The 25,205-nt window shown below is 46.9% G+C and overlaps 2 protein-coding genes across 17 annotated transcripts in view; one reads left to right on the forward strand and one right to left on the reverse strand.

Annotated features, from left to right (window-relative positions):
- Positions 1-15,066, reverse strand: part of UBE3B (ubiquitin protein ligase E3B) — a 47,211-nt gene extending 32,145 nt beyond the window's left edge. For 3 of the 11 annotated variants that reach the window (XM_055550696.1, XM_055550705.1, XM_055550706.1), the window contains exons 1-10: positions 14,553-14,918; positions 10,493-10,590; positions 9,020-9,200; positions 8,389-8,509; positions 6,560-6,619; positions 5,681-5,785; positions 4,064-4,160; positions 2,343-2,428; positions 1,393-1,475; positions 129-234 (exon numbers count right to left, since the gene is read on the reverse strand). In XM_055550696.1, the coding sequence (XP_055406671.1) occupies positions 129-234; positions 1,393-1,475; positions 2,343-2,428; positions 4,064-4,160; positions 5,681-5,785; positions 6,560-6,619; positions 8,389-8,509; positions 9,020-9,180 (819 nt within the window). In that variant the 5' untranslated portion in view covers positions 9,181-9,200; positions 10,493-10,590; positions 14,553-14,918. The other 8 variants (XM_055550702.1, XM_055550698.1, XM_055550700.1 and 5 more) reach the window with 8 other exon arrangements.
- Positions 14,941-25,205, forward strand: part of KCTD10 (potassium channel tetramerization domain containing 10) — a 42,397-nt gene continuing 32,132 nt past the window's right edge. For 2 of the 6 annotated variants that reach the window (XM_055550707.1, XM_055550708.1), the window contains exon 1: positions 14,948-15,079. In XM_055550707.1, coding sequence (XP_055406682.1) covers positions 15,077-15,079 — 3 coding nt within the window. In that variant the 5' untranslated portion in view covers positions 14,948-15,076. Of the gene's footprint in view, positions 15,080-15,313; positions 15,763-15,963; positions 16,073-22,990; positions 23,205-25,205 lie in introns of those variants that run through there. The other 4 variants (XM_055550712.1, XM_055550711.1, XM_055550709.1 and 1 more) reach the window with 4 other exon arrangements.

Consider the following 25,205-nt stretch of genomic DNA (forward strand, 5'->3'; position numbering starts at 1 on the left):
TTGGGCTTCCAGCCTGAGTATGTCTATGGTGGCTACTGATTTTGGAGAAACGTCAGGAGAAGAGGCTAAAATTTCTATTCTAAGGACAAAGGCAAAAATGGGATTGGGGGAGTGCAGAGCCCACTGACCTCGGGGGTCACGATGCTGAGATGAGTCACGAGGGCGGGCACGGACACGATGTGGATGAGGAACGGCCGGATTAGATTGTCTGAAAATTGTGCAGCAAGCACGGGGCTAGACACAGAAAGATCACCTCACTCAGGAGGACTGTACTGCAAACCTGGAACAAAAGAACAATCCCACCAACACCCCCAAATCCCCTGAAGGTATGCTTCACAAGTCTTCAAGGAAGACTGGATGTGAAATGGGCCCATCCCCTGGGGGAAGGGCTAAATCAGTGATGGCTTATGATGAAGCTATGAAAAAATCAATTCACTGAAGTTTTACTGACATCAGAGAATCCTCATGCTTTAATTGACTTAAAAAAAGCAGGATAAGAAACTATATACATGGGAGAGGAGGAGGGAGTAATGACAGGAAAGGAAACAGAGAGGGGCTCCTGGGCTGCCAGCGCTGTGATGCTGACACGGGTGTGTTTGCTGCTAAGTCACCAACAGGGCTTCCCGTGGCTCAGGGGTAAAGAACTCGTCTGCCATCGCAGGAGAGGTAGGGTCAATCCCTGGGTCGGGAAGATTCCCTGGAGAAGGAAATAGCAACCTACTCCAGTTATTCCTGCTTGGGAAATCCCACGGACAGAGGAGCCTGGCAGGTTACTATCTGTGGGGTCACAAAGAGTTGGATACGACTTACGTGATGGAGCATGCACACAATTTTAATGAGAATAAATAAAAGTATTGATTCCATGCAAAGATGGCAATTTTAGATACAGTGGTTTAAATAAAATATATCATTAATCTCCCCTTTCTTTTGACTTTTTACATAAAGTCCTCGTCAGATAGAGCAGCCTTGTCCAACCGAACCTCCTGTGATGATGGAAATATTCCTTAAGTTGTGCTGTCAATATGGTTTTCACTAGTCACCTGTGGTCTCTGAGCCACCTGAAATGTGGCTAATGAAATCAAGGAACTGAATTTTTAATTGTATTTAATTTTAATACATTTCCATTTGAAAGAGTCCCATGTGGCTAATGGTTTCTAGACCAGCTTGGCAAACTGTTGCCCACAGGTCAAAATCTTCCCACTGCTGATTTTTGTAAATAGAGTTTCTTGGGAACACACAGCCATCCCCATCTGTGGCTGCCTGGCTACAGCGGCAGAGCAGCTGTGACAGAAGATCGGAAAACACTCGCTAGCTGGCCTTCTTCAGAAGGAGTCTGCAAGAGAAGGTGCCTTCAGAAGCACACCAGCCCCTCAGCTACAGCTCCCTACTTACCGCATCGCTAGGGAAAAGGCGGCCGTTAAAGTGCCTTTGGATAGACAAGGCCGGGGTCTCGCCAGGCCACGGGTTAGCAGGATCTGAAAAGAACATCGTAACTGGTCGGGGTGATGCCAACTTTATATTCACGTGTACGTAAAAAAGGTACAACGAGAGCTTCAGATTAAAAAAAAAACTGTATTAGGATGTTTCTAAAAAAATGAAAGAAGAGTAATGGGTATGGAGGTCTGTTGTCCCACTCTAAGTATTACACCTAAGTTTTTAAGAATAATAGCTAAAAAAAATTAACAGCTGATAGAAAGAATATCAGATTTAAGATCTCAATTATTTTAGAAGCAGTTCGGAGTTAGGGTGTGAAGCAGAAGCTGCCACTGAGAGGAGCTGTGGAGAATCCACCCTGGGCCGTCATGGAGCTTCGCAGGGCTGTCATGAGGAGAAAAGGAAACCCAACTAGATGAGAGCCCACCGCAGCCCCAGGTGGAAGGATGGACTCAATCTACATCACTTCTCAAACTCCGGAATTCCAAAGTACTTTTAAACACTGATGAGACAGATTTTTGACAATTCCCTGGATGTGCGAACTGGCCTGATAACACGCAGGGTGGACCAAAGGCTGCTGGAGGATGTGGGACGAGAAAGACAGTCCCAGGCGCTGACCAAGGAGGAGCCTGACAGGGCGTGTCCTGAAGCCTTCTGCCTGAGCTCAAGCTTCAAGTGACTGGACTGTCCTTATAACTAACAGGTAAACACAACGAAGGGATCCCAGCCATTGTCCCCTTTTTACACAAACCCTGAAGTGGGGGAGGGCAGAGAGGGCGCTGGGCCGTAAGCCCTTCCTGCATAAAGCGCTGCTCTGAGGAGGGTGGCAGATATGCCAAAACCAGAGGTAAAACCCAAGTTGAGGTATTGGAGAATGAAGCCACACGTCAGAGAATGAAGTCACAGACCTGCAGAACAGGGTAGAATCCACGCTGGTTGAGATGGCCCATTATGTTTGCACAGATGTGGTTCATGGCTGGTCGAAGACTCTCACCTGAACGGAGGAAAAAAGTCTGAGAAAGAAAAAAAAAAAAAAAACAACTAACCTCTGACCGTCACATGAACTGTTTATGTCCCCAGGCCCCGGGCCGTAAGGAAACCAGAGCTCCTCTGGCTTGCATTCCTGCTCCCCTTGGGCCTGGTATCAGAAGAGATGTGGTATTTTCAGGATTCTCTCTCCTGCAAGGCCTGGTTCAAGGGTCACCTCTTAAGAGACGGGTCCTATCCGTTCCCAGAAGCACCATCCTCAGCCTCCAAGCTCCTGCAGCACCTTTTCTACGTTCCTCCGAGGGCCTGGCACTTTGTACCCACTGCGGCAACCTCTGCTTCCCACTGGGACACAAGGTCCCTGGCAGGGCCCAGACCACAACGAGTTTTAAATGCTTCTTCCCCGACTCCTCCCCACCCAGAGTCCAGGATCAGGCCCCAGAGAATCCCTCCTTCCTGGCCTGCAGCCTTGGCACACGCAGTTTCCTCTGCTTCAAAGTTCTGTCCGTCCTCTGTGCACCCTACCTCTCCCTCCAGCTCTCAGCTCAGACACCGCTTCTTCAGGAAAGCCTGAGCCCCACACAAGGCAGGGCCTCTCACCCCACTGCACCTCGCTTCTCCTGGGCTCCTCCTTCCAAGCGCCACCTGCCACACTGGTGTCGTGACCTGTACATACTCACATACATCACTCATACAGTCACACGTGTTCATATAAATATACATATATATACACGTTGTCGTTCACTCGCTAAGTCACGTCTGACTCTTACAACCTCAAGGACTGCAGTCCACAGGGCTCCTCTGTCCATGGGATTCTCCAGGCAAGAATACTGGAGTGGGCTGCCACTCCCTTCTCCAAGAGATCTTCCCAACCCAGGGATCAAACTCAGATCTCCTGCACTGGCAGGTGGATTCTTTACTACTGAGCCACCAGGGAAGCCCCATACTCTCTCTAACATCTGTCTCCTCTCCGGCCCCCAGACTCAAGTGTGTTGAGGAGGGGTGGGTGCACAGAGTTCAGCCCTAAAGCCCCTGGAGGACAGTGACCTTTCCTCAGTGACCACAACTCTGGTGCCTGCTCAGCACCTTGCACAGAGTACGCTATGATAAATGGATGAACAACGTGAATGTATAAAACACGTGAGGCTGAGTTTAGGATTCAGGGACAGAGGCAGTTTTATGGGCAAAACAGAATTATCTTATGAGCTTTTAGTGTTTTTAGGCTGCGTTGTACAGCATGCAGGATCTTAGTTCTCCCGAGAACCCACGACCCCAGCATTGGAAGCATGGAGTCTAAACCACTGGACCACCAGGGAAGTCCCTAAAATAGAATTATTTGCTGCTGAACATCCTCCATGTAAAGTGACGAGGCTTAAGTGAATATGATCGCCTGGAGGCTGCGGTGCTCTGGGCGCTATAACCAGTGAGCTCAGAGTGACCGTGCCTTCTCTCAATACTGAGTGTGTTCTAGACACCGTGGGACAGTGGGATGGGACATGCCAAGGGCATCTCCATGCGTGTGGTTCCAGGCCCCTCCCTGAGGCTCATGGCGGCAAAAACACTTCTTGAAAAGGTCCCCCAAACCCCCAAACTCTCTATGGAAATGCGACTTGGGGAAGACTTTGAAGTGAGTCTCACCGACCTTTTCCCCGGAGAATTTTCCACGTTGAAGTGTCTGTGAAGGTGACAAGCATCGTGAGGTACAGGGTGATGAGTTTGGAGTCTTGTAAAATTTCCGGCTATAAACAACAGAGTGAGACTGAGACATGCGCCCTCCAGCCCAAGGCAGCAGAACAATCCATTTACAACGTTCCTGACTGCAGACAAACGAGTCGGGATTCTAAGCTTTTATTCTTTTTCTCTCGAGGAGTCACTGCTTCAGGAGTTAAATGATGGGGATTTGGGCACATGAGGGCTTGACCACAGAACCTGGAAGACTCTTGAGACTGGTGAATTGAGAATTCTTAGAAAACAAGATGACCAGAGCTGGCTTGCTTATATGTACGCATTTAGTATTTAACACGTGTATGCATGTACACTGCAGCCACAGAGAAGAAATGCAATCGAACAGAACAAGGACAGTGAGCGCAGACTTCTGGCTTTACCACTTACTAGCTGTGTGATCTTGGGCAAGTTTCCTAACCTCTCTGTACTTCCTCCCCTGTTGACTGGAGACAGTAATGCTGCTTCTTCCATCGGGTTGTTATGAGACATAAATGGATTAATGTATATAAAGCACTAGGAGCAGTGCCTGGCACGCAGATCACACTAGGTAATGCTGGCTATTCCTATGTGATGACTATAATTTATGCTTTCTCCTGGGTCAAGGCCGAGAGCGCCATTCGCGAGCGCTGTGAGAGAGACGTCTGGGAATGGGTCACTGGGGGCTCTGGCAACATTTGCTCCATAACTCAGTCACCAGCAGAGTCCACGCCAAGCCTCTGCCCCTGAAACATCTAGCCTCCACACGAGCAAAGTGGAAACGGCCACTGTTGGCACACACACACACCCTGCCCACCTTCCTGAAACACAAGGGAGGGCACTGGACCAGGTGGGGCTGAGGGCAGCACCCCATCTGTCTTGCCACCGTGCCCAGGGCAGGGTTGAGGCCAGGATCCCACTGGACCTTTACGAGTCCTCCCAGATCTCTGAACTGGTGTGTGGAGGGGAGCCCTCCCTTTTCCCTTTGGTCAGGACACAGTAAGGACGTAAGGCCCAGAACCGCTGGCCACCGTGATTACAGCAGGAGAGGCCGAGGGGATTCCCAAAGGGAGCACAGAGGACAGCAGTGAAGAGATGGCAACTCCAGCAGCCCCTGGCTCCAGTCATCCCCAGCTGCCTGTTACAGAAAGACTCTACAACAAAATGTCTTCTTCCTTCCATAGCTTGTGTGTATTACCAGCTGCACTCATGTCGGATGTCTGCACTTGTCACAGGGGCCTGACTCACATGATAATGTCAACTCTAGAGTATCCACTACATCAAAAGGACAGAAGGGAAAACAACAGATTCCTGGCATCAAGACTGTGGTGAGACCAGGTCAATATTCAAAATATTGTGCATGAAAAAGGTGCTCAGACTGATAACAGCATCTCACTCACTCTCTCCGGGGACAGGGCTCCAGTAATTCATTACTAGACTCCAGCTGGGAGATCATAAATGTAGTAACATCTATGAGCGAGTCACGAGGACTCCGAAAGCACACCCTGCAGCCCGCACGTGCGAAGGACAGGCTTACTGTCTTGTTTTTATTTTTTACCTTGAGCTGCTCAAGAAACTCACAGCAATACCACAGGATGTCTTTGATCTGTTTAATCCATAGGAGAGTGAGATCCTTGGAAAGAGCCAGGGACACGTACCACACCTGCAAGCAGGAAAAGAAGAGGAATGTAATGGCCAGTTACACGGATCAAATGACATACATTCCAGAGACTGGAATGGGATCAAACAGCCAGGTCTAGAGTCAGACGAGGTGGGGGATGAATGGATAAATAAGCAGCAAGTAGGATTTCTTTTGGGCTTCCCTGGTGGCTCAACAGTAAAGAATCCACCCGCCAATACAGGAGAAACTGGTTCAATTGCTGGGTTGGAAGATGCCCTGGAGAAGGCAATGGCACTGCAGTATTCTTGCCTGGGAAATCCCATGGACAGAAGAGCCTGGCGGACTATAGTCCATAGGGTCGCAAAAGAGTCAGACACGACTGAGGGACTAAACAACAACAGGACTCATTTTAACACTAAACTCAAAGGTAAACAGCCTGGTAAGGGGATTTGCCATCCTGAGTAAGAGGCAAGGGCTGAACACAGCTTCTTGGATAACGCAGAGACTAAGGAGATCAGCTGTACTTCGTTAGTATTTCTGATCCATTACTTATTTGCGTGTGGATGAACACATGCCAACCCACTCCAGTATTCTTGCCTGGAGAATCCCATGGACAGAGGAGCCTGGTGGGCTACAGTCCATAGGACCGCAGAGTCAAACACAACCGAAGCAACTTAGCACATGCACACACCCACGTGAACATAAGCAGACTCATACACAATAGTCAGAACATTCAAGGGGAACTTTCAGAGCCAAGCAGGCCGGCTTGTGGGGTGGTGGGAGACTTTTTGGCACCCCCCTACCAACCCCACTCACCTTGGGTTCATTCTCAGCTTCCATGCTGCTCAGGATGCAGCGACACAACTTCTCAAATCTCTGCAGAGAGGCATAATGGGGTTATACATTCCCACGATGAACAGAGACATCAGGCAGCCTCACATGTTCCCTTGGTGTGGCATGCCAAATGACTCACGTGGGGACCCTATTTAATTCCAACTGGCAGATGTGGAGACTGAGGATATCAGAAAGACTGAGGAAAGTATCTCCAACGGGTGGCCCGCAGGCAGGAGGAGCCCTGGGTGTGTTCTAGAGCGGGGGTCCTTTTGGAAAACAAGATCAGCCTGGCAAACTGGGCCTGGAGTCCTGCAGACCAGCAGCTGTTTCTCCTCAACCGTGCTCAGCCATTTGCCATTTTGTAAGCACCAAGTATGCGGACTTTTGCCTCACAAGCTGTCATATCATCACTTGTATCTTGTTTTTTTTTTTTTTTTGGCCAATCATCGCTTGTATCTTGAAACGCAAAAGCAAGAAAAGTGGAAACGGGAGCCTGGGTCACGCTCTGGCTCTGCCAACCCTGGGTCCATCCTTAGAAGCTGTGCGGCCCCGGCGGCTCCCGGCCACACTAAGTTGCGGACTCCTCCTCTGTTCACTGGGAAGCCCTTCCCTCCCCGCCGACAGTCCCCACCTGCGTGACTGGGCTCAGTGCCAGCGTCCTCCTCTCCCCCCTGCTGGGCTATGGCGCCCATTTTGTTTCTTTCGGGAACCCCAGTACCAAGAAGAGGGTCTGGTGCAACGAGACGCTTAGCTGCGATGGATGCCTGACCCTGGGAACACAGAGGCACTCCCCAGTGGTATCCTTACAACTGTCACAGATAACTAGCTCCCTCCTTGGAACCCTACTTTCTAGGCTGATGGTTCTAACTCCAAAGGTACAACTAGCATGGTTCGTTTGGTGTGCAGGATTTTAAAAGAAATTTCAAATTAGCTGCCAACCAGGCTTCCCTGGTGGCTCAGACAGTAAAGAATCCATCTGCCAAGGCAGGAGACTTGGGTTCGATTCCTGGGATCAGGAAAAGCCCCTGGAGAAGAGAATGGCAACCCATTCCAGTATTCTTGCCTGGGAAATCCCATGGGCAGAGGAGCTTTGTGGCCTATAGTCCATGGGGTTGCAAAGAGTTGGACATGAGTGAGTTTCACTTTTTTTCAAATTAGAAAACTGAGTAGCAAAGATCTCCAGCACCTCTTTAAAAAATACCAGAGTATCAGTCCCCCAGTGGCTGGAGCCAAGGGATGGCTGCTCCTTTGGTTGGTCATGGCACAGCCCTCCTCTCCCTCCGATGCCCTTACCACCGTCTGTCAGTTACCATGAATTATGACCTGTACTGCGCTGTAACTCATGAACAGCTTCTCTCACTCATCTGCTGACCTGTCTGGCTTCTATACGAATCTGAGGACAACTGCTTACAGGAGTTAACACGAAACCAATCGTGATGAGGGCCTTGCCTGGCCATCCTGTGGTTGCGACTCTGTGCTTTCACTGCAGGGGGCACAGGTTTGATCCCTGGTCAGGGAAGAAAGATCCCACACGCCACATGGCCAAATAAATAAATGGTAAAAAATAAACAAACAAGCAAAAAAAATCCCCCAAATTTCTTTATTGAAAAAAAAAAATGATGATGATTCTCAGCACTGGGTATAATCCCTACAAAACAGCTTCCAAGAAAACAAAAGGGGCAGGACATGGGGGTAACACAACCTGACTCATAGAGCTGCTGTAAGGAATACACGAGTTAATGTTTATCAAATACTTATAAAAGGATCTGACACATAGTAAGCACGACGTGTGCTTGCTGTTATTATTTTACCTCATTATCCTCTTTAATTCTGAACAAGAACAGCAGTTTCCTGGCAATCTTAAAAATACAAAGTGCGCTTCTTTTACTGGACCCAGAGTCTTCTGCTTTAAAAAACTCATCAATCTCTCTCCTAGGGAGGGAAGGGTAAAAAACAAAGATTTTTTTAGTTAGGAGCTCACAGCAGCTAGAAGGCTGTTCAAGAACTCTAAGAAAATACCAACTGGTTTTCCCCCCCCCCATTTATTGGGAATAAAAGTGAACGTGCTGGGACTTCCCTGGTGGCCCAGTGGTTAGCAATCTGCCTGCCAACACAGGGGACACGGGTTCAATCACTGGTGTGAGACGACCCCACATGCCCCAGAGCAACTAAGCCCCTGTGCCCTAAGTACTGAGCCCACACTCTGGAGGCTGCAAGCCGCACCACTGAAGCCTGTGTGCCCGACAGCCCGTCCTCTGCAACAGGAGAAGCCACCACCAGAAGAGGCCGTCTCATCACAACTGGAGGGCGGCTCCCACTCGCCACAACGGGAGAAAAGCTGGCGCGCAGCAACAAAGGCCGGCACAGCCAAAACGAATACACTTTTTTAAGCTGCAGAAAACACTAAAAACAAAAAACGTGCTGAGGATTCCCGCCCCCCACCTGATTTCTCTTTGCAGCCGACGCCGACAGAGAAAGCTCCGTATGTGGGCCTGAATCTCCACAGCCGCCCGTTCTCGTTCCTTCTGCACCAGCCTTTCCTCTCGAGCCTGACGGGCTCTGTCGATGAACCAAGCTCTCGAGGTCTGAGAAACGGTGAACATTTTGCAAACTTGCACAAACCCTGCAAGGAAAACAGCCAGTGGCTGATGTCAGTCACAATACGAAAAACACTCACGGAAAGGGGCTTAGGAGCAAAGGGCAGAAAGCCCTGGCACCCTCCCCAAGGGCTAATAGCTCTCCTGGCACGAGTCCCAACTTCCTATCAGCTCCTTTCATGCAACTCCCCAGACCAGCGACGCTTTCTCCTATACTAAATAATTACATTTTCTTAAGAGAAGGAACACAGCGCCTGGCATAGGGTTCAGGCACAGTAATCATTTAATGAATAAACAAAGCATGAATCGATTCCATCTATAAAGCTCTAATTCAAACCAGGCATCCTCTAAGTCAAAGGTCCCTGGATATTTCACTGAACAGTCAGCTTTTATTTTGCCGAGTAAAGACTGGAGGGCAAAACATTAAACATAATTATTTACTGTTACCATCATTTTATTCATTCATTCACTCAACAAATATGTACTGATACCTACTTTGTGCCCAGCACAAAAGAAGCCTTTCATTTTTTTTAAGGGCCAATTAAACATAAAAAAAGCCAAAGGTACATGATTCCAGAATGTGAGACAACCCATTAAATTGAATGTGTTTGGTTCTAAGGACAACTTATTCTGCTGTCCTTACTATTCCCATTTGGCCAAGGGCTGATGAAGATGTTAGAGCAGAGATGCCCCCATCCACAGACTGGCATTCTTGGACAGAGGCTCTCAGTCAGCCATTATAGTGTCATCTAAATCACCAGTAACTGTCTTTTCCCAAAGGGATGGTTGTGGCTATCAGCCTAGAGCACACAGTACTGGTCCATGGAGCCTCTCACACTGAGATAATGGCTTTACATGCTTGAAAACTTTGTCCTTTTATGCAAAATAATCAGCCTAGCTGACACAGGCACTGAAATGAATTATTCAGAAATTCAGACTTCTAGAAAACCATCTTTTTACCAGGTTACCTCACCCAAAGCCATGCCCACGTGAAAACATTCAGGATAAAAAGGGTCACGTGAGGCTCCTCCCCGAGTGACCTGTGTGACCCCTGTTCAACGCTGATCCACAGCTGGTAAACAAAGCTTTGCCAACATGCCAGTTTCTCATCAGTAATTCTCAAGACAAACATGGAGACAGTCCCTCCTGGAGTGTGTGTGTGGAGGGTGCACAGGGAGCAGTAGGGGGAACCTCTAACCAATATTAAGACAGGAGGTTGCATGCAGACTGTGACTAAGTACCTGTAATTCAATCTTGAACTTTCACCTGATCCCAGGAGGGAGTGTGAGAAGACAGGCAATACAAAGAGTCTTCTCACCTGAGGACCTGCTGGTGACGCAGAAATGTCAGGTAATCATTAGTGATCTTACTCAGGACTCACGGCTGAGGGCGGCTTCTCAGAGGAGCTTGTCTTTTCTGGCAAAAGAAAAAAAAAATCCAGATTTCGGATTGAGTTTTATAGGCAGGGCATCGTCTTATCTTCTTCACTGAAAAAAAAAAATAAATAAAAACAGGGCCTCTGGTTTAAAAAAAACCAAAAAAACCCCACCCGTGTCCTCTTTAATTAATTAATATCAGATCTAAATGGCACATGTTATCTCCGCAGTCCTCAGTTTAAAGGAAGCAGGTTGAGAATAAGCCCAAAGAAGTTGCTGAATTAGAGCTGTAGGCTTTATGATGGCAACCAAGAAAGAATAACACAGGGAATGGAATGTTTAAAAGCCATTGTAAATTATGTTTGGCATTTTTAGCAAACTGGAAAAATGTTTATGCTTAAGAAATTAAAAAGGGGCTGGCTGTGAACCAATACCCTCATTGAATTCAGGCTCACACTGCTTGTCACACAACAGTCCAATAAGTCAAGAGACCACTGCTGGGGCGGGGAACAGCGACTATTTGAGAAGACAGCAAACCGAGATGATGGTGGACTCATGTCCCAAAGAACCATCTTGCCTGAGTTAGAATTCAGGCTTCTTTTATACTAAAAAGGGAGGCAATAAAGTCAAACATTTCTTGGTTCCGGTCAGCCTCCAGAGGGGATGTGTTCATGTCTTCCTCCCTGAAGTCATTCATGGGTGGGCCTGGTCAGGATATTTCCTGTGAGCTAAACAAAGGTATTTTAGCTTAAGGCTCATTAGCTGGGAGGCAGAGTTCCCAAAGAGGGGCCACTGAGTATAATTTAGGCTTATATGCAACATCCCTTTAGGGATTAACTTGTAATAGAATACAAAAGATTCTTCCCTATGACCCCAATTACATCAAGAAAAAGTCCTGTGCACAGGTAGATACAAAACTGGGAAAAAACAGGAATGCTTGTTTTAACCAGTGAATATAACAAAAAAGAAGCTCACAGTTATAAAAACAAGTGGTTGCCAGTGGGGCCAGGGAAGGAGAAAAGGGTACTGTAGGGTAAGGCACTAAGAGGTACGAACTGGAAGGTATGAAATAAGCTGCAGGAGCTTTCCTGGTGGTCTGGTGGTTAAGAATCAGCCTCGCAATGCAGGGGACAGGGGTTCAACCCCTGGTCTGGGAAGATGCCACATGCCGAAGGACAACTAAGCCCGTGTTCCCCAACTACTGAGCCTGCATTCTAGAACCTGAGCTCTGCAACAAGAGAACCCACGGCAATGAGAAGCCCGCACGCCACTAGAGAGTAGCCGTCACTCGCCCCAACTAGAGAAAGCCCACATGCAGCAACAAAGACCCAGTGCAATAACAGAAAACAAAACAAGCTGCAGGGATATTCTGTACAACATGGGGGAATGTAGCCAATATGTTACAACTACAAATGGAGGACAACCTTGAAAAACTGAGTCACCATATACTGCACCCCTGTAACTTACATGTATTATACATCAATTATATTTCAATTAAAGAAGAATGGTTGCTTTGAGGTAGTGGGACTGTGCGACACTTTGCTTCCCTAACTGGTCTGTTTTCTTGAATTCTCCACAGAAGGCATGTGGTCGGGCAACATGGCACTGTGAGAGGCATGAGTGTTTTGGAGTCACGCAGAGCAGGAGCGAGCCGTAGCTGTGCCGTGTACTGTGGGGATACAGCTCTGAGCTGTCCTGTCTTGTCTGTTAATCAGCTTAGAGGCTGATCATAAGGACTGAGATGATGACATCAAGCACCCGTCGAAGTGGCTGACAGGGCGCACAGTCAATAAGTCTGACGTATTATTTTTATACACACAGATCTGCCTTTTAAAAACTCTTTACTAGAGGCCCTTATCTGTACAGGCACTCTGGGTCTGTGGATAGGAAAGAATGGTCACCTGTTAAAAGAGTTTTTTCTATCACCAGTCCTGTCACCTGGGCTATGAACCCTTGGGCTTGGGCCCTGTTTAGACTGGGTGACAGCTTCAAGCCTCTCAGAGCTGCAAACAAACCTGCCCAAGCCATGAGCACAATGGTATACTCTTTCCTTAACATGGAGACAACCTCTCTCAGGGGGCAGGGGAAAGATGGGGAGGGAGAAGAAGAAGAGAGAGCTTTTCCCGACAGAAAAACGGGAGGTTGCATGTAAACTGTGACTAAGCACCTGTAAGGCTATCTCAAAACTTCACGTCTCCCAGGGGGTTCCTTCTTGAGCTCATCAACCCCTTGGCAACACTGTATGCTGGTTTGTTTACACCACTTAATGGTCTATACTTTGCAGTTTTTCAAATCCTTTCTTCTTCACTTCTTCTAGCTGCATAATATCTATTACAGTTCATCAATCAAATAAAAACACATCAGAAGTATTTGTGAGGTACTTACTCTGCTAAATGCCCTGGATGATCAAAGAAAAGGCTGTGTATAGCAGAGAAAGACCTGGATCAAAGCAGCCTTTGGTTTTTTCAGTTCTGATTCTTTCTCATTTGGCCAAGTTCCTTATCCTCTGTACGCCTCAATTTCCTTTTCTGTAAATTGAAGTTTGGGATTTTCCTGGAGCTCAGATGGTAAAGAATCTGCCTGCAACGCAGGAGACCCGGGTTTGATCCCTGGGTCAGAAAGATCCCCTGAGAAGGAAATGGCTATCCATTCCAGTATTCTTGCCTGCAGAATTCCATGGACAGAGGAGTCTGGTGGGCTACAGTCCACGGGGTCACAAAGTGTCGGACACGACTGAGCAACTGACATACACACACGTAGCCCAGGTTAGACCACTAGTAAGGGACAGAGCTAAGGTTTTAATAGAGTTCGGACCCTACTTCTACAGTTCCATAAGAGATTCAGTCTTTTCTGGATGAGGTCAGCGTCATACACACACGTAGCCCAGGTTAGACCACTAGTAAGGGACAGAGCTAAGGTTTTAATAGAGTTCGGACCCTACTTCTACAGTTCCATAAGAGATTCAGTCTTTTCTGGATGAGGTCAGCGTCATGGAGAACTATGAAAGAGCCTGACAGTCCAGAGAGTGTCATCCAAAGGTGAAGCACCATAAATACCAACTGCTGTCTGAGCCCCAAAGAATTCTCCACTCATGGTGGGAACAGCTGGGCAGCCAGGTTGAATGACCATCACCATTGGTTAAGCGTGGACCATGGGTCAAATACTATACAGATATTTAATCACCTCTGATTTTTCAACAGCTCTGTCAGGTCTCAATAGCCTAATTTTCTTAAGAATAAGCAATAGGACTTAGATTATTAATGATAAAAGCTATCATTTATTGAAGGTTGCAGCCTATATAGGTGCATGCTACCACCTTCCCACAGAGAAAACGATATTCAGAGAGGGACATGACTTGTCCGAGTTCACAAGGCTCCTGATTTTGAACTCATCTCCAACTCCACAACAATTACTTATTTCAAGTGAAACAGAGAAGAACCAGGGACGCCCCCATTCACAGAAGGCAAAGTCAAGAATGCTAGACTGCCCGTGGGGCCAAGAGAGAGTCAGATTACTACCAGCTTTTTCTTTACTGTTATCATTTACTTCAGCTGTTTTTATTGAGAGCCGTCAGGCATAGTACTAAAACTTGAGTCACACGAGCTCCTCCATTTGACAGGAGCTAGTTACTCCATTTTACGGAGTTGGAAACTGAGGCACAGAGAAGGGAGGGAATTCACTCAAGGTTATCGAGAATCGGTTGGAACTCCGGTACGGATGACTTCTGAGGCCCGGCGTCTGTTCTCGGCATCAACAACCACAATAACAATTTTTTTTCATCCAGCACAAGTCTGTTTATAAAGGCCTATTGCCTCTTTTTATCTCAGTAGCTCCGGAAATAAAAAGGCCACGGAGAAACGTCCCCTGGAGCCCAAAAGCCAGCCCCCAGCACCTGCAACCCCGACCAGGCGAAGCAGGGACCCGGCCCTAGGGCTAACTCCCTCCCAGACCCCGATCCCACCACCCGGAGAACCCACAACCCTGTTCCCACTCGCTACCCACAGGCCGTAGACCTTTATCCGCTCGAGGCCCCGGCGCTCGGGATCGAGGCCGCAGTTACCACCGCTTCAGCCCAATACCCCCGAGTTCTGCCAGACCCGGGGCAGCGGCCGAGGCCCGACCGCCATCTTGCCCCGGGGTGTTCACTCTGAGAGTTCCGTCGGAAAACAACAACCAGTTCCGGAAACGACACTGCCGAAGAGCTTATTCGTCCGGATGGGAAAACCTCCCTGCATCTTGTCATTTATGGGAGCTGCAAAAGCGGAGCATTCAGGAGAGGGATAAACGTCTGACCCAGCCGAGAAGAGACACAACCCATTCTAACTAGGGAGCTTGGAAGAAAAGCGGTCTCTATCTAGTAGTAGTACGACGGACCCTTTAGGAAGGTGTCCTCTGCGGGGCGGAAGAGAGGTGCAGACAGCGGAAGTTCCCGCCCCGGCCCCGCCTCCGCCCGCGGCTCACGCGAGCTGGGTGTTTCCTGTCTCTTTCAGTCCGGGTTTGGAGACTCCGGCTTCCTCCGGCTTTTCATGGTAAGGAGGGCGTTGCCCGCGGACTAGGGGCTGCAGAGCCGCTTGAGAGAGCCGGACAGAGGCAGAATAGAGAGGGCAGGGACCGAGAAGGGGTGCGACGATGGACTGTCGCGATAGGGGAGAGGAGGTTGGGAGGTTGGATGGGGGGCGAGGTTGGGGGTGGGGGAAGGGCTCTGGGCGGAGAATTGTGCCTCTGTTGTGGGGTGGGGGGCTTATCCCTGGCTCTTGGGGACGCGGGAAAGGGTATTGGGGCTTGGGGAGTAGATATGTACTTGAGTAAGTTGTGGGGGGTGGGTGGTAGTGGTGAGCCGGACCACCAGACTTGAGTGCTGGTTAGAAATGAGAATTGGTGATTGCAAAGAGAACAAAGAGATGTCATTGAAAATGGACTTTTGGGGTGGAAAATAGGAAGGATTGTGAAGGTGGATGTGTAGGTGACGAGAGAGCTAAGAGAGATTGCTTGGAGCGGGGCGTTTGGGGTTTTTGGAAGTTGTGCTAGAGTCGCTGGCTTTCGGGGAGGTGGGCAAGGTGCGTCTGAGTATTCGGGCCAGTGGCGTGGAGAAAAGAAACGAGAAGCATGTGGGAGGGCGTGGATTAGATGCTGGGAACTCCGCGGAGGGATGCCAGGGGCCTGAGGTCAGGGTACTTTCTCCACGGAGTTCAGCACCTTAACTGGTGCCCGGGTACGTATCTAGTCAACTTCCGTCGAGACCGGGGTGGCCACACCTAAGGAGCTCGGGATGTCTCACCCTCTATCACATATCTGTGGGAATGTTTCTCTGTGCTTGGAATCCTTCAGGGTTTTGCTGTTTGGCTTTGTCCCTGAGTGGGAATGACCAAAGTTCAGCCCAAACCCTTTTTTTTTTTTACTTGTTTGCCCGGAGTCTCTTCCCTGAAAAGTGCAGTCTTAGGGAACACCAGTCCCAAGGCCAATATGGAAGAAGACATGACTCTACCTGTATCTGACTTTGAACTACTCCATTTCTGTGCCAAGTAAGTTCCACCCTAAGGGAAAGGCGGCATTGAAGCAGTGGTTCTCAAACTGTGGTCCCCAGACCCGCAGCATCACCTGGGAACTTGTTAGAAATGGCCAAGTTTTCAAACCCTACCAGATTACTGAGTTAATCTGGGGGTAAGGCCCAGCAAGCCCTGCAAACGATTAAAGTCATGATTTCTTGATTTGGGCTGTTATGAGAAGAGCCTGAGAGTGGGAGTCAGAGGACCCTAATAGTTCTGATACTTTCATTTTCCCTTTGAAAATGGGATTAATGATGACGTTTTTCTCACTAGACTGTTGAAAGAAATAGAACAATGGTCTGTGTGCTCAACACAGGAAGAGCAAGTAATTTGACAGAACACTTGGAAGTAGCAGTGGCTGTCCTGTAGGTTTTGGATACCTGATAATGCTACAGTTTTGTGGCTGGTTGGATTTAGTTGATTTGAAATGGAACAGACTTTTTTGAATTGCAGAAGTGCCTAGAGTTGGGAAGTTTTATATTAGCCTCAAGGCAATGAACCCTTAGATCTAGTTAGTTAAAGGAACACCTGAGCTTTGTGGCAGCACATTAGAATCACCTGAAGAGCTTTGTAAACACTAGTTTCTGAGTTTTCACACCTTTCCACAATTTGATTAATTGTTTTGGGCTGAAGCCAACTCTCAGCACATCTAAGAGCATCCAGGTGATTCCAGTACTGCCAGGGCTAGGACCCTCTGGTCTTAAGGATAGCTTGAGGAGCAGAAGGGAAAGGACACTCTTTTTTTTTTTTTTTAAACATTTATTCCTTGAGGATTATTCTGAAGATTTTGACTTTAACTTCATGTTACGAGTAAGGAAACTGAGAGACTTCCCTGGTGATCCATTGGCTAAGACTCCGTGCTCCCAATGCATGAGGCCTGGGTTTGATCCCTGGTCTCGGGAACTAGATCCCACATGCCGCAACTAGAGATCCTGTATGCCACAATGGTCGAAGATCCTACGTATCACAGCTAAGACCCGGCTCAGCCGAATAAATCAATAAATGCCCTTATCAGATCCTCCCAGGTAGAACCCATAGTTTAAAAAAAAAGTTAGCAAACTGAGACTTGGTGTGTCTAAGCGTCACACAGAACTGCAGTCCAAGTTTGCTGAACTCTTGTCCAAACCTTCCACATACACGTCTCCTCCAACACACAACAAGGAAGATAGTTGTGCAGAGAGATGTAGAGAACACTTTGGAGGTTGAGGGATTCAGTATCTTTTTCCTATTGTACTTACTTGCCTGGATCTCTCTTCAAGTCAAGGGCTTTCCCCCACAGCTGATTTTTATTTTTTTTAAGCTAGTGTACAGTTATTTCCTCTCTGTGTGTGGCCTGAAGCTGTGAAGCAGAGGCCTGCTTTTGTTTCTGATTTGGCTTGTTTTTATGTGTGGTCCAGAATTCATAGGGCCCATGGAGCCAGAGGAGGGGCAGCTTCTGCAAGACCAGGAAGTTAAATGTAGCCTGCTTGACCCGGGGGTGACACAGATCTTTTAGAACTGTGGGTTGCAATCTTGGCTGCACACTAGAATCACCCAGGGAGTTGGAATTTTAAATTTCTATTTCCCGGCCACATCCCCAGACCAGTTACATCAGAATTTCCCTGGGTTGAGCCCAGGCATCAGTATTTTTTTCTCGTTTTTTTTTTTTGGTAAGTGGAGAGCCACCATTGAGAATCAGCAACAGTGTGCTCAGAGGAGTTGGGAAAGAGAAAGCTAGACTTACTGATAGAATTAGAGTAAACTTTTGATTGAATAAAATTGGTAACTAGTATGTCAAGTATTGATTACCCGTGTTTCTTGTAGCCAGTTTTGCGCTCTCCCGCCTCACTTCCCCAACCTCATTGATAATGAACTCAAGCCTTTGAAACAAAGCAGGACCCCAGCAGGGATGGCTGGGGAGTCCTCTGAAGAGAAGTTTGACTGTGAGAGCCTCCTTGTCTACTGCTTTGTGTCCCCACTCCATCTGACTCGGGCTTAGGGATGGACAACAGCCAGAACCGTATTTCCCAAGGTCCTCTCTTAGTATTGAAGTGGGCTCCAAAAAGGTGCAAGGCTTGCTTTGTCTATTCAGAATTCTCAAGCTAGACCAAGATATTTTCCACCTTCGTCCTCTTAGTAATTCAGTCAGATGTCAGAAGAGCTGGAAATGGTCTCCGAAGAGAAGAGAATTTGAGACTTGGAGCGCATCCTCAGATGATCATGCTTTGGGTACTTCATGTTGCTCTGAGCCAGGGGCTGGGCCCAGCACCCTCTGGGGCTTCTGTCACCACAGCCCTGGGAGGGAGGCGTGGCTCCTGTCCCGCTTGCTAGACCAGACTAGGTTCCAGACGGCCTTCCTTGATGGCCCAGCAGGTAAAGAATCTGCCTGTAATGCAGGAGACCCAAGAGATGCAGGTTCGATCCCTGGGTCAGAAATATCCCCTGGAGGAGAAAATGACAACCCACTCCTGTATTCTTGCCTGAAAATTCCCACGGATATAGAAGCCTGGCGGGGTACAGCCTGAAGGGTGGAAAAGAATCGGACACGACTGAGTGGCTAAGTACAGGCTTGAATGGCTCTTTCAGGCTCCCACAGCTGGTCAGTTGCAGGGCCAGAGGCTTAAACTCAGGTCTGATTTGCAAACCCAAGCCCTCAGCCACACATGGCTTCCTGTCTTTATTTTGGAGCTTTTCTGAAGATGAGTGAGGTGAGGTCCCCTTTCTCAATTTCTGTGTCATAGCTCTGTATGTACCAAGTGTGACCATTGATAAAATCGTGGGCTTGAGGCCAGGCAGGACTTGCCCACGTTCTTCTCTCACTTTGTTATCAGGCCGCCTCTGTCACCATGCACTTCAGGAAGTGACTGAATGTGGGCTCAAGGTATCCAAATTCACAAAAGGGAAATAATGATAGCTGTCTTCCAGCACTGTTTAGATTTTATTTATTTAAATATTTATTTATTTGGCTACACCAGTCCTTAGTTGCTGCATGCAGGATCTAGTTCCCTGACCAGGGATTGAACCTGGGACCCCTGTATTGGGAGCACGAAGTCTCAGCCACTGGGCCACCAGGGAGGTCCCTATTTGGATTTTAAATGGTTGTTTGTGATGATACACATTAGAACAGTGGCATCTTCGGGAAAGGGGCTCTCTGGAGTGATGGAAATGTTCTCTATCTTGAGTAGGGGCTACATATATGGGCTTCCCTGGTGGCTCAAACAGTGAAGAATCTAACTGCAGTGAGGGAGACCAGGCTTCCATCCCTGGGTCGGGAAGATCCCCTGGAGAAGGGAATGCCCACCCACTCCAGTACTCTTGCCTGGGAAATCACATAAACAGAGGAGCCTGGCGGGCTACAGTCCTTGGGGTTGCGAAGAGTCAGACCTGACTGAGCAGCTAACATACACATAGATGCATTCATTGATCAAAACTCATCCAACTCGACACTTAAAATACACTTTTTTGGGACTTCCCTGATGGTCCAGTGGTTAAGAACCTGCCTTGCAGTGTAGGGAACACAGGTTCGATCCCTGGTCCGGGAAGAGCCCACATGCCTCAAGGCAACTGAGGCCATGCCGCAGCCACTGAACCCTACAGCTCTGAAGCCTTCGTGCCGCGGCTCGAGAGCCTGCGCGCCTCGACGAAGACCCCACATGCTGCAGCTCAGACCCAATGCGGCCGAAATAGATATAAAAAACATTTATTGTATATACATTATCTTTAAAAAGGTATCGGAAAGCAAAGCAAGTACAGTACACAAAATTATCCGTTATGACTTTTATTTACCTGTTTCATGTTAGCTGCCTTACAAAATGCTACATCATTTCCCCAAAACATATTTATTTTTGTGTAAATTTTGATCTGACAAGGGTGCTTAAAAAAATATTTACATTTTGGGGCAGATTTCCTTAATGAACTCCCATCCCACCCAAGACCCCCCAAAATCCATAAATACAAGCTTTTTTCCTCTAATATTTGTATTTTATGGAAGTGTAGTTGACACAATGTTTCAGGTACACAGAAATGTGATTGAGTTATACATATACACATATATTATTTTTGAAATTATTTTCCTTTATAGGTTATTATAAGATATTGACCATAGTTGCCTGTGCTATACACTAAACCTTTGTTGCTTGTTGCATATCTATTTTTTTTTTAATTAGAAATTTAACATTCTATTCAGGCTAAGTCAAACAAGTGGGATCAAAATGTCATAAATTTTTTAGTTAGGCAAAAATTCATGTTTTCTAAAATATATGTTATACATATTTTTATATATGTATATAAGAGCTTTATTATACTTGATAAAGGCTTGAGAAAGAACATTAAAAAAAGAGATGGAGAAATTGGAACACAAACTAAATTAAATGGGAGCGCTGAATATGAAATAGAAAAAGTGAAACAAACTAGATAAAAGTAAAAGATCCTTCTATAGTCCAGTTTTTAAACATGGCTGCTCATTAGAAACATATTGAGCTCTGGCAGAAAGAAAAAAAAAATAGCAATGTCTGGCCTTTTGTATTTTTCAAAAAATTCCAAGATAATTCTGATATGCATCTGGATTTTAAAAAGTGATTACAGGTTTTTCTATTAAATGATAATTTTGGTGATATAAAACACTATTATTTTTCTGTTGACCAATCATACAATGCTATTAAGTGAGTAATAGTTACATAATCACGATAATGAAAGATGCTTGTTGGTTTTCACAATCAGTAGCCAGATAAAAAAATAAAAGGTCATTACAGTTGCAGGCCACAGGGGAATGTGATTAACCTAACAATATAAAATAATTACAGTTGAAGGACCAAGCAGAGCGATGTGGTAAGTGGGAGTGCACATATGCACATATTTTCATGTCCTCAGCCAGTCTTTGTCTTTTGGTTGGTGTATTTAATCCATTTACATATAAGGTAATTATCAATATGTGTGATCCTATTACTGTTTTCTTAATTGTTGAGTTTATTTTCTGTAGATAGGTATTTTCCTTCTCTTGTTTCCTGCCTAGAGAAGTTCCTTTAGCATTTGTTGTAAAGATGGTTTGGTGGTGCTGAATTCTCTTTAACTTTTGCTTGTCTGGAAAGCTTTTGATTTCTCCATCAAATCTGAAGGAAAGTCTTGCTGGGTGGAGTATTCTCGGTTGTAGGGTCTTCCTTTTCATCACTTTAAATACATCATGCCATTCTCTTCTGGTTTGTAGAGTTTCTGTTGAGAAATCAGCTGATAGCCTGATGGGAGTTCCCTTGTATGTTATTTGTAGTTTTTCTCCTGTTGCTTTTAGTATTTTATCTCTGTGTTTAATTTTCGTCAGTTTGATTACTGTGTGTCTCAATATGTTTCTCCTTGGGTCTATCCTTCCTAGGATTCTCTATGGTTCCTGAACTTGGTTGACTATGTCCTTTCCCATGTTTGGGAAGTTTTCAGCTCTTATCTCTTCAGATATTTTCTCAGGTCCTTTCTCTCTCTCTTCTCCTTCTGGGACCCCTATAATTCAAATGCTGGTGCATTTAATGTTGTCCCAGAGGTCTCTTAAGCTGTCTCCATTTCTTTTCTTTTTTCTGTATTCTGTTCCGTGGCTGTGATTTCCCCCATTCTGTCCTCCAGGTCATTTATGTGTTCTTCTGCCTCAGTTTCCCACCATTGATTCCTTCTACTGTATTCATCTTTGTTCTTTTGTTCTTCTAGGTCTTTGTTAAACATTTCTTGCATCTTCTCAATCTTTGCCTGCATTCTTTTTCTGAGATCCTGAATCATCTTCACTATCATTATTCTGAATTCTTTTTCTGGAAAATTGCCTGTTTCCACTTAGTTGTTTTTCTGGGGTTTTATCTTGTCTCTTCATCTGGGACATAACTTACTGCTTTTTCATGCTGATTAATGTGGTTTTTGTTTTATTTGCTGTGGGACTGTGGTTCTTCTTGTCTCTTCTGTCCACCCTCCGACAGAGGAGGCTGCAGCTTGTGTAAGCTTCCTAATGGGAGAGACTGGAGGTGGGGAAGACTGGGCCTTGCTCAGTAAAGCTTTAATCCAATTAGCTGCTGATAGGTGGGGTTGCACTCCCTTCCTGCTAGTTGTTTGGCCCTGGGCTCTGTGGTCAAGTTAGCGGTGAACTCCGAGAGGGTTCATGCCAAGGGGGACTCCTGGACTGCTGCTGCCGGTGCCCCGTCCGTGTGCTGAGCCCCTGCTGACCCACACCTCCAGGAGGCCCTCCAGCACTAGCAGGTAGTTCTGGTTCAGTCTCCTGTGGGGTCACTGCTCCTCTCCTCTGGGTCTTGGTGTGGGCAAGATTTCATTTGTGCCCTTCGAGACTGGAGTCTGTTTCCCCCAGTCTTGTGGGAGTCCTATAATCAAATGCTGCTGGCCTTCAAGGCCGGATTCCCAGTCCCTTTGTCGGATCCCCAGGCTGAGAAGCCTGACTTGGGGTTCAGAACCTTCACAGCAGTGCGAGAACTTCTTTGGTATTACTCATCTCCAGTCTGTGGGTCACCCACCCGGTGGGTGTAGGACTTGATTTTTTTCGTGATTGCGCCCCTCCTACCGTTTTGCTGCGGCTTCTTTGTCGGCTCTCTTATTTTGGTGAGTTCCAGTTCCTCCTGTTGATGGTTGTTCGACACCTAGTGGCAATTTTGGTGCTCTTGCAGGGGGAGATGAGCGCAAGTCCTTCTCCACCATCTTGAACCGGAAGCCCCTAACTACAAGCTTTTTAACCCCCTGCTCCAGGTCTTCAGAGTTTTCCAGAATTCCTTACCCCCATGAGCTGTGTCTGTCATCCCAGGACAGTGTGTCTTTCTGGGGAAAGCGGTTGCTGATAACTGTTAGTGTCACCAACTGGTTTTGGCTGGAGGGCATAAAACTAGACTCTGATACTGCAAAAGATTTTTTTTTAATATTCTTTATTCCTTTCTTTTTCAGCCTTCCCACAATGAACATGTATTATGTTGATAACTGATAAATAAACAAAAGTTGGTTTTTTCTGCTGCAACACCTGGCATGTGGGATCTCTAACCAGGGATCGAATTTCAATCGAAATCCCAAGACTGGTTTCAGAAGGAAGCTGGGAGGTGAGGGCCCTGCTTCCTCTTGGCCTCTGTCTTTTGCGTTTGGCATCAGGCCACCGAGACCCCAGGTGAGCTCAGCTTGCACTTTTCAAACCTTAATCGCTTGTGATGTTTTTGCGTGATGGAGCAGGAACAGTTTCTTGAGAAAACACTTCACTCTTCAGGAGGCCATTCATCATCTTTTCCTGCTGCAGGCCCTGACACCAGTTCCCCAGGCCACTCCTGAGGGGACAGAGGTCGAGGAAATTTGCCATTGCCTCTACTATCACCGATGGATGGCAGGTTGCCATCAGTTAGTCCCTTAGCCCATTTAAAAATTAACATTTGTGGGACTTCCCTGGTGGTCCAGCGGTTAAGAATCCACATTTCCACTGCAGGGATGTGGGTTTCATCCCTGGTTAGAGATCCCACATACCAGGTGTTGCAGCAGAAAAAAGACACTTTTTTTGGTTTGTTTTTATCAGTTATCAACATAATACATATTCATTGTGGGAAGGCTGACAAAGGAATAAAGAATATTTAAAAAAAATCCTTTGGTAGTTATCAGAGTATAGTTTTACGCCCTCCAGTCAAAACCAGGAGCATGTTTGCAGTCAAAGTTGAGTTTGTTTCCTTGATACATTGAAGGAGGAGTATGAGGTGGCTCAGGAGACTCTGGCTGGCGGTGGGTGAGTTTGGGGAGAAATCAGGGAAGTGGGGCTTCACTTCGTGTTGAATGCTGTCAGGAAATAGGGCTAATTCTGTTGTTGGGTCTCCGTAATTCCTCCCTTTAAGGTGGGAAGGATGGAATGGGGCTTGGGCTCTTAATTGGGAAAGAAGCAGCCCTGGCTCCTACTGGTCATTTTTTGGGACAGTGTTTTTGTCCGTGTTCGGACATAATCACGGAGAGGCCTTGCTTGGATCTTGATCCATCTGCCACCAGGTGGCCTTGTCTGGTGGTGATGGGCTGCAGGCAGCCCAGAGCCTCAGCGTGCAGGCCAGGCAGCTGCTGGCCGTCAGGGGCTGCCTTCTCAGCCCCGAACCACAGGTTCAGTAAAGACTCAGCCACTCTCGGACACTTCTCCAGCTGTAGAATTTCACCTACCCAAAAAAGTTTTCTACTGGGAGTTGGGATTAGCTGATGTAAACTATTACATCAGTTCAGTTGTTCATTTGTGTCCGACTCTTTGCCACCCCATGGACTGCAGCAAACCAGGCTTCCCTGTCCATCACCAACTCCCGGAGTTTGCTCAAACTCATGTCCATCGAGTCAGTGATGCCATCCAACCATCTCACCCTCTGTCATCCCCTTCTCCTTCTGTAGTCTTTCTCAGCATCAGGGTCTTTTCCAATGAGTCAGCTCTTCGCATCAGGTGGCCAAAGTATTGGAGTTTCAGCATCAGTCCTTCCAATGAATGTTCAGGACTGATTTTCTTTAGGATGGACTGTTTTGATCTCCTTGCAGTCCAAGGGACTCTCAAGAGTCTTCTCCAGCACCGCAGTTCAAAAGCATCAATTCGACATTCAGCTTTCTTTATGGTCCAACTCTCACATTCATATGTGATTACTGGAAAAACCATGGCTTTGACTATGTAGACCTTTGTCGGCAAAGTAATGTCTCTGCTTTTTAATACGCTGTCCAGGTTTGTCATAGCTTTTCTTTCCAAGGAGCAAGCATCTCTTAATTTCATGGCTGCAGTCACCATCTGCAGTGATTTTGGAGCCCAAGAAAATAAAGTCTGTCACAGTTTCCATTGTTTTCCCCATCTGTTTACCACGAACTGATGGGACTGGATGCCACGATCTTCGTTTTTTGAATGTTGAGTTTTAAGCCAGCTTTTTCGCTCTCTTTCACTTTCATCAAGAGGCTGTTTAGTTCTCTTCGTTTTCTGCCATAAGGGTGGTGTCATCTGCATATCTGAGGTTATTGATATTTCTCCTGGCAATCTTGAATCCAGCCTGTGCTTCATCCAGCCCAGCATTTTGCATGATGTACTCTGCATATAAGTTAAATAAGCAGGGTGACAATATACAGCCTTGACGTACTCCTTTCCCGATTTGGAACCAGACTGTTGTTCGATGTCTGGTTC

The sequence above is a fragment of the Bubalus kerabau genome, chromosome 16, assembly GCF_029407905.1.
Source record: "Bubalus kerabau isolate K-KA32 ecotype Philippines breed swamp buffalo chromosome 16, PCC_UOA_SB_1v2, whole genome shotgun sequence".
In the NCBI taxonomy this organism is placed as follows: domain Eukaryota; kingdom Metazoa; phylum Chordata; class Mammalia; order Artiodactyla; family Bovidae; genus Bubalus; species Bubalus kerabau.